At 42.8% G+C, this 8,960-nt stretch overlaps 1 protein-coding gene across 4 annotated transcripts in view; it reads left to right on the top strand.

Moving 5' to 3' along the window:
• ZNF248 (zinc finger protein 248) overlaps positions 1–7,942 on the top strand; it is a 23,450-nt gene extending 15,508 nt beyond the window's left edge. For all 4 annotated transcript variants that reach the window (XM_042907563.1, XM_042907561.1, XM_042907560.1 and 1 more), the window contains one exon: positions 1,927–7,942. In XM_042907563.1, coding sequence (XP_042763497.1) covers positions 1,927–3,425 — 1,499 coding nt within the window. In that variant the 3' untranslated portion in view covers positions 3,426–7,942. The remainder of the gene's footprint in view (positions 1–1,926) is intronic.
• The last annotated feature ends 1,018 nt before the right edge of the window (positions 7,943–8,960 follow it).

Here is an 8,960-nt window from a genome sequence, read left to right as displayed (position 1 = left end):
GTTGTTTTCAATTAAAGAAAGCAGCATTTCCTGGAAGATGTCCAGGTTCCAGGAAGAAGGGGGCTGGAGCGCAGCTGGCCAGGTGAAAGGTGTGTCTCTGGGAGTGAGCGGCTTATGAGAGGCCCAGCTGGAGCTGCACAGAAATCCTGTTAATGGACTTGGGACAGGGCGGCCTGCACACTTACTTTTAATTTGTTTCTGCAGTGTAGTAACTGTTATCAGTCGGTCCTTGGAGCAGTGGGCTCAGGACGGCATTAGACTTTTTTTCACACGAATGAACATCGTTGCATTGGGTAGCAGCAGTGAAGCACAGCCAAGAATTTGTAAGATAAAGTTTGCGGAAGGTCTCAGAACCGTGTAGAGAGAGGAGTGATCCTTCCATAAGGAAGTCTCACAAGTAGGTAAAAGCCACAGATGAGGCCAGGTGTAAAGGCAGAAAACCTTGATGTGAAAGATAAACTTAGATATAAAGCAGACTTAAAGATCAGCATTGCCTCAGAAACAGAATGTTTTGGGGAGAAGTAAGCCAGCAGACTGGGGTGAGTAATCGAGTGACGTGCCGGTCAGGACAGATTCATGAACAGCTGTGAGAAAACAAAATGAACCTGTTCCTTTGCAGAGATGGCCCGCCCCTCATCTGTTTTGTATTTCCTGCTGGATATTTGTGGTGTTGTGAATCACAGCTAGGTAGAGAATGAGAGTCTGAGGCGAAGCAGTGTCCTTCAAAACATGAGGAAATAGGTGCTTTCAGAAATGTCTTCTGATGCTGATCTATCAAACGGAGGGGAAAAGGAATGGCCACACGCACACAGGCGAGGATCCTACCGTAGTTCGAGGTCGGGCTGTGAGGATGTGAGGACATCAGCCATGATCTGCCTCTGAACTCTTCCTCGGCCGTGTTTCTCAAACAGTCTATTTGTAGTTTATTTGTTACTAAAAAACAAAACAAAACAAAAACCCCTCCCTTGTTGAACTCATCCAATTCTCTACACTTCCTGCTTCCTAAATGGACACCTCTCAGAAAATCTCCAGCCCTTGCTCACCGTGTCTTGAGTTTATTTCACTTCCAGCCTGCTTCTTACAGCTTTTTTTTTTTTTTTTAAATAATTATTTCTTGTGAAATAAGTCAAAAGAAAAACAAGATTCTGGGCTGTAGGACCTCCTGGTAGAACCTGAGGAAGTTGGTGTTGGTGCATCGATAGAAGATATGCTCCGGCAGGAATCCTGCCCCGGAAATCTGTATCTGAGGGGATTTAGAACTGGACTGTTCTGTCTCCACCAAACATAGTTCATCCTCTGAAAGCCCTGTCCGCTAATCTCCACTGTCACTTTATGCAGTGTTCAGTGTCTCTGTCGGGCTGACCCCATTCTCTGAGTTCCCCTGAATCAGCCACTCCTGGCTCCCTGTGCTTTGAATTTTCACCCTTTCCTGTCCAGTTTTGAAGGTTACGTGTTTAAAATGTTAAATGTCAGGGCACCTGGGCGGCTTAGTCGGTTAAGCGTCCAACTCCTGATTTCGGCTCAGGTCATGATCTCACGGTTTGTGAGTTTGAGCCATGCATCGGGTTCTGCACTGTCAGTGCAGAGCCTGCTTGGGATTCTCTCTCCCCCTCTCTCTCTCTGCCCCTCCGCTGCTCATGCTTGCTTGTTCACTCGCTTTCTCAAAATAAATAAAACTTAAAAAACAATTAAAAAATAATAAAATGTTAAATGTCATTGCCAGGTTCCTTCCCTGTTTCCACTGTCGCGTGTCTTTATTTTCCAGTGAAAGCAGAAGGATAAAAAACGTATGCTTGGATTTAGTTCACACCAGGAAACCGAGCCCAAGACAAAAGCATCAACTAGATAAAAGGGCGTTTGTGTGAGTTCGTTTCCATTAGAAATGTACTAGGATTCATAAGATGTGGTTATTTTTCTCATTTCTAGAAGACTGGAAAGTTGATGACCTGATAGAGAGCAGCCAGGACAATGAAGACGAACATTTTTGGCAACTTGCTTTTACCGCCAACAAAACATTAAATATAGATAGTGGTGCTAGAGTAAGAAAAACTTTCAATCTGGGCACAGATTCTGTTCCTTCAAGAAATTTTCCATATAAGATATGTGACTCGTGTGAAATGAGTTTGAAAAATATTTCAGGCTTAATTATCAGTAGAAAGAGCTATTCTGGAAAGAAGCCTGATGAGTTTAATGTATATGAGAAATTGCTCCTTGACATCAGGCATGAGAAAACTCCTCCTGGAGGGAAATCTTATAAATATAATCAAAAAAGGAATGTGCTCCATCATAGTCACGATCTCAGTCAGCCAATTTTTGATCAGCCTTCTGAGTATAATGAAAATGGACAAGCCTTCCACGAGGAAGCGGCATTTTTCACAAACAAGAAAATACAGATAGGAGAGACGCTCTGTAAATACAATGCATGTGGAAGAACCTTCATCCACAGTTTAGAACTCAGTTTATCTCAGAGAACTCATTTGGAGATGGAGCCATATGAATGCAGTCTTTGTGGGAAGTCCTTCTATACCGATTTAAGATTGGGACACCAGAGAACTCTTACAGGGGAGACTCCTTATGAATATGACGGATATGGGCAAACCTTCTGTGATGACTCAACTTTCATTATCCATCAGGGAACCTATGCAAGAAAGATTCCCCACGAATATAAAGTGAGTCATAAAACGTGGGAAAAGTCAGCCCTCTTTAAACATCAGATAGTACACATGGGCAAAAAACCTTATGAGCACCATGAAAATAGGAATAACTTCAGCAAGAAGTCCCATCTCACCCAACTTCGAAGAGCTCACTCAGGAGAAAAAACCTTCGAATGTGGTGAATGTGGGAAAACATTCTGGGAGAAGTCAAACCTCACTCAGCATCAAAGAACACACACAGGAGAGAAACCCTATGAATGTACTGAATGTGGGAAATCGTTTTGTCAGAAACCACACCTTACCAACCATCAGCGAACACATACAGGAGAAAAACCCTACGCATGTAAGCAGTGTGGAAAAACGTTCTGCGTAAAGTCAAACCTCACGGAACATCAGAGAACGCACACCGGGGAAAAACCGTATGAATGTAATACGTGTGGGAAATCCTTCTGCCACAGGTCAGCCCTAACTGTACATCAGAGAACACACACAGGAGAGAAACCCTTTATATGTAATGAATGTGGGAAATCCTTCTGTGTGAAGTCAAACCTCATTGTACATCAAAGAACTCACACAGGGGAGAAACCCTATAAATGTAATGAGTGTGGGAAAACCTTCTGTGAAAAATCAGCTCTCACTAAACATCAGAGAACTCACACAGGAGAGAAACCCTATGAGTGTAACGGATGTGGGAAAACCTTTAGTCAGAGGTCAGTACTGACGAAACATCAGAGAATTCACACGAGGGTGAAAGCTCTTTCAACATCCTGATGTCCAGAAGTCTCCACCCACCCTTTCAAAGTCTTACACCATTTTTGAAAATGAGATGAACGAGACCCAGAGAATGCCTCATGTTACTAGAAAGCGACATCTTGTTGTACTTCAAATAATTAATACTAGAATGAAATCTTACAGATATTTTGAATATGTGAAAGCTCTCAAAAACTGAAACTTTTCATCAGAAAATTTATATTGAGGGGAAGTTTATTCACTTAAGTAATGTAAAAATCTTTGTCTAGAATTTATGTTGTGTCGTATTCCGGATGTGATACCAAATTTTATTGTAAATACAGTGGATGGTATTATTCATTCATACCCAGACTCACAGTGGAATCTGAAGCTTAAAAAAAGTTCAATCACAGCAGCATTAAACATTTATGTGAGGAGTCTCTGACGATTGCAGGCCCAATGTGGGTGTAGCAATATAACAGGAATTGGATGTACGCTTGATTTGCAAATTGGAGTCCAACGAACTTGTGGAGAAATTGTCCCTTCATTAAATGACTTATGGTCTGTATTAATGTTTCCCACACTAAATACCACCAGTGTCTACGGGTTGACATAAATATAGATGTATATATGTAGCTGTAAATATACTTATGCACACATACCCACACAGATGCAGTAGTGTGTTCGAGTAAGCCCGTAATAGCTTGCAAGTACTGCTGATGGTTAAATTCCCAGGAATTTTGTGAGCCAGTTCTCAGAACATAATCATTATTTAAAAATTAAATTATATTAAAAACAAAGGTAATAAATACTCAGCACTCCTTGCTTCCTAATTATTTTATAATATTTTGCTATTAGCCTTGTTCTTTAGGTCACTCACAGTATCGAGTCTGCATGGTGACAATACCATACAACACGTGCTTCCGCCCGTCCCTTCCCACCTCTGTACTCAGTCATGAGGGTAGCTTGGCTTCAGTGGGAGTGTTTACACCCTGCAAATTGGCAAACCCTACAAACCGGGGTTTTTATTTTTTTATTTTCTCAGACAGCCTGTTGTCAAATATTTACCGGCACACCGCTGTGTATATATGAAAATATATTTGGAAAATTTAAAGTACAAACTATATACCCTACCCCCTGTCCCATTTCCCGCCATAAATAAATGGCTGTGGCCATTATCACTGAACTGCGTCAATAAATATCCCCAAATCTGTTTTTGTGAGGTTTTTTTTTTAACTACCTTTACATCAGTCTTCATTGTAAATACTACCAGAGCCTCTTCGTACTTTGGCCAGTCTGTGCTGTGTCACCACCGCATCACCACCCTCTTCTGTGACATTGCTGGCGTATAGGATGAGTGAGTAGGGCTGTTGTTACTGAACTACTACTTCCCAAAAGAAGCCAGATAGTATTTTTCTGAGTTTTTTCAGCTGCCTCTGGGTCAGTCTGTAACGTAAGAGCTGTTAAGAACAATGGTATCCCATGAATTTTGCACAGGTCACCATCAGTTATGAACAGGAATACTCCCTACTCTCCACAAATGAAAGTAGTGCTATGCGCTAGAATGCCACTTTCATTCTCTTGGTATTCGGTTGTGGTATCTACTTAGGCATGATACGTTGTATGTGACCCAGGAACTGGAACTATGTAATTGTATTTAAAATAATAGGATGTCATATACTGTCTCTTCCTCCTTTGTCCTGTTTCCTGTGCCTCCTTGGAACACACTGATCGCAGTTCCAAGGACATTGCCCACCCAGCACCCATTCTCTACTTCTTACTTGCTGGGCTCTGTTTTGTTTCTCTTCCCATCCCCCATCCCCCCACCCCCAGGCAATTTAGGAGTAAATCCAGCTTAAGTTAATCATGGAGATGCTATTCTAATGATTTTGTTGGGATGGACACGTGAGCAGTGAGATGTTTGGAAAATATTCTGCGGTACTTCTGGGAAAGATCTCAGTGATCAAATACTGTCATGACATGAGAAGACACAAGGAGAGATTGTCTCTCTTATGCTGGATTTTTTCATGTTTGCATGTTGTACCAAATTGTAGCTTGTGGCCCTGAAGGGCAATAGCCTGAAGAGAACAATAGACAAAATGGAAAAAGCCTGGCTCAGAGGTGACGTCATAGAGCTGCACAACTCCATCTGGACCTGTTTTCTGCTAGGACTTTACATTACTGCAGTAGTAATGGTTTCTTATTGATCCTTAGGGCTGTCTGTCACTTAGAGCTGAAGCATTCCAGCTGGTACCGACACGTACTTAGTTCTAAGTGTTTATGTTCTATACAGTGATTTGGGGGAAGAATGATTTCTTTTGACAGGCTAATACAGGGATAGCTCTTTGTGTCAGCCTTGGTTCTGATGAAAACCAGAATGCTACCCCAACTAAGATTCTGATGGCAGACTTCTCACAGCGGTTTGGGCCAGAAACAAGGAATACTGAAGCGCCTAGGGGCTGGCATCACTGAGAAGCCATGACCAGTCTAAATGCTAAAGGGGCAAAGGATGGAGACAGGTGTCACCAGAGCCCATTAAGAGCTGCTCTCACGGAGGAGAGACCATCTCCTAGGGGACGCTGTCACTACCAGAATTGTGGCACTGAATTGCTGGTGCCTCCCTTTGGAGTACCCGGCCTGGTGCTACGTGCGGGTTAGCTGAGGTGGGCGCAGAGAAAGGGGACAGCAGGTCTGGGAGGAGCTAACGGCTGATGAGCTGCTCAGTGTGTTTTCATTTCTGTAAATTCCTATGTAAAGTCTCCGTATTAGAAATAAACTTACTCTACTAGTTGAAAGTTCCATATTTCTGCTCCATTGTGCTTTTGTGTCATAAGTAAATTCCCTTTGGAACTGAGCACTGTGGCAGGTGTCTCTGTTGACATGCATGAAGCAGGTAGTATGTTGAATTGCTTTCTTCATACATCTCTCTGTGGTGTTTCTCGTTATATGTGTTGTGAGATACGCAGCTCTGTATTCTTCCAAATCAGTAGCCAGTTGTCCCTGCATTTTTTGATCAATTCACCCTTTTCCTCGTCAGCTTGATAATGGCATTTTGAGCATGTGCTATATATTGTGTGTAGTGACTATTGCTTTTTGTCTGCTCAAGGCAACTTTTCTATATTCTTCCAAGTAATATAACCTGTCCTTGTGAATGTGTGAGTTGACATTTATCACAGATGATACCATCTCTTCCTGGCCCCACATTTGTATTGATCCAGGAATGGTCACTTGTTACAAAATAGGCCAATGAGAACCCATCCTAGAATATTTTTGACAAGTCCCCGTAACCAGATAGTTTATGTCCTTGTTGCTGCCAGAAGTCCTATCAAGAAAACACGTCCGCCCGGGAGAACCTGATGGGGATAGTGCTGTAAAGTAAAATAAAAATAGGAAAAGTTGTCAGAAACATGGTTTGATTCTACATCGCGTGGAGAGGGACTGACCTCACTTGGACGGCTGCAGCGGAGGGAGTGAACCATTTGGTCATCTGGAGGGAGGGAGAGTGTGCTGCGTGTATGTGTGTAATACATGTGCATGTGTAACCAACAGTTTTACATACCTGTAATTTTGTTTCCTGAAACAACACCCTAATTACGTGTGATATATTCTGATGTCTTATTTTGTATTGTACTGCATTCTGTTAAAAGAAAGACTTGTTGCTGTATGCTAAACCGATTCCACAGCCAACGAATGGGTCATCTCCCAGAGCTTGAAAGCCAGTGCTCAAGTGCAAACTCAGAAAAGGAATTCCTGGGTCACAGGTGTGGTTTTCTGAAATGAGTAAGCAATTTACATTTCCAGTGCCTGGAAATTGTTTTCTGATAAACTCCCAAGAACTTGTCTTTTGGGAATTGGGCCCATTTTCTGTGTTGAACTTGGCCTCCCCTTGCCTGGTGTGCCCTATCACTTCATGTCCAGCCTGTACTTGGCAAGGAAAGGTAGAGCTGTAGCCTCTGGAAAGGTTCAACCCATGGCGTCCTAGATGCCCTCAGCCACCCTGCTTGTGGCTCCAGTCGGAAGCTGCAGCTGTAGCTGTGCCCTTGCGCTACCCGCCTCTGCCTCTTTGTGAGGAGGGCTTATCCTGTTCCCATTCCTGTTATTTCCGCTGGATCTTCATCTGCCACTCAGGGACCGGACTCTACGGGATCCCAGCCTCCTCCCTTTTCCCCGCCTGCCCCTCCTTTCAGATTCTACATCCCCAGGCTTCCCTTCCAGACAACGAGGACCAATATCTACTCTTAGACACCACTTTAGGAGCAAGGTCCCCTCAGATACTTGGGGAGGTGGAAAAGTGATGGTTGATGTCTTGCGCCTTCCGCCGTGTGTGGTTGGGATGTTTGACACTCAAACTGACATTCAGTTTCCTCATCTACAAAATGGGGGTAGTTCTCCCCATGTGAAGAACTACATTTTCATCTTGGCTTGTAGTGACACACTGGCCAAAAACTCTCACTGGTCTAACCCCCCAAAGTCCTTAGAGAATAGGAGGGGAGGTTAGAATTGTTTGAACTCTGGGGCGCCTGGGTGGCTCAGTCGGTTGTCTGCATGATCTCTCAGTTTGGGACTTTGAGCCCCGCGTCGGGCTCTTTGCTCACAGCTCAGAGCCTGGAACCTGCTTCAGATTCTGTGTCTCCTCACCCCTCTCTCTCTGCCTCTCCCCCACTCATGCTCTGTCCCCCCCCCCCTCAAGTATAAATAAACACTAAAAACAAAAACAAAAACAAAAAAACTACTTGAACTCCAGCCCCTAGTGAAGATGTATCCTGCTCTATTGGGTCTCTGACCACATTCTTTAAACTAGAAAAGGAACTTGGAGAAGCATGGCAGCCGTGTCTAGTGTCCATGAGTTGTGGGACTTCCTTAGTCTTCCTGTGACTGGGCGCTCCTATGCTGATGGTCCTTACCATCTGCCCATGTTGGGGGGAAAGGGCGTGAGTATTCTTTGGAATGTAACAGATGAGTAGCCTTCACCCCCATCCTCTCCTAAATAGTTGCCTCTCCTAAAATAACTATCATTTTTCAGTCCAGCATGTATCCTAGGACTTTTTCCATGCATTGTAATCCATGTTTGTTTACCTACACAGAATTTATAATAAACCAGAATCTGAAGGGCATTTGACTTTTGCAAATCAGAAACACTGTCAAAATACTAAAATCCTACATTGCAAGCAAAAGTGTATATGCCGTTTCCAAATAATACGTTGTTGCCTGGAATTAGACAACTTTAAAGCTGTCATGCCCAGCGATTTGCAAGCTGTATTTTGTAATTGCTCCTAAAGAGAAATAAACCATGTAATTTTTAATAGCCTATGGATGAACAACTATTATTTATGTTTTTTGGAGTCTTTTTTGCATATGATTTGGTGATTTGTGCAGATATTCTATATTATTATAGTTTAAAACATTTTAAAATTCCTATAAAATGTATCCAAAAGTTTTAAAACTGCTGATGTTAGTGGTTGTGATGAAAAACATCTGAACCACAGTAACTTTAGAAGAGCAAATACCATGGAAATAGCATGCTGTTAGTTTAGTAGGTAATGAGAAAAATAGTATGCTCAGAAAACATAAATAAAA

Source organism: Panthera leo, chromosome D2 (assembly GCF_018350215.1).
Source record: "Panthera leo isolate Ple1 chromosome D2, P.leo_Ple1_pat1.1, whole genome shotgun sequence".
Lineage (NCBI taxonomy): Eukaryota > Metazoa > Chordata > Mammalia > Carnivora > Felidae > Panthera > Panthera leo.
Note: the sequence above shows the minus strand (reverse complement) of the source record. Positions and strands in the feature narration are given on the sequence as shown.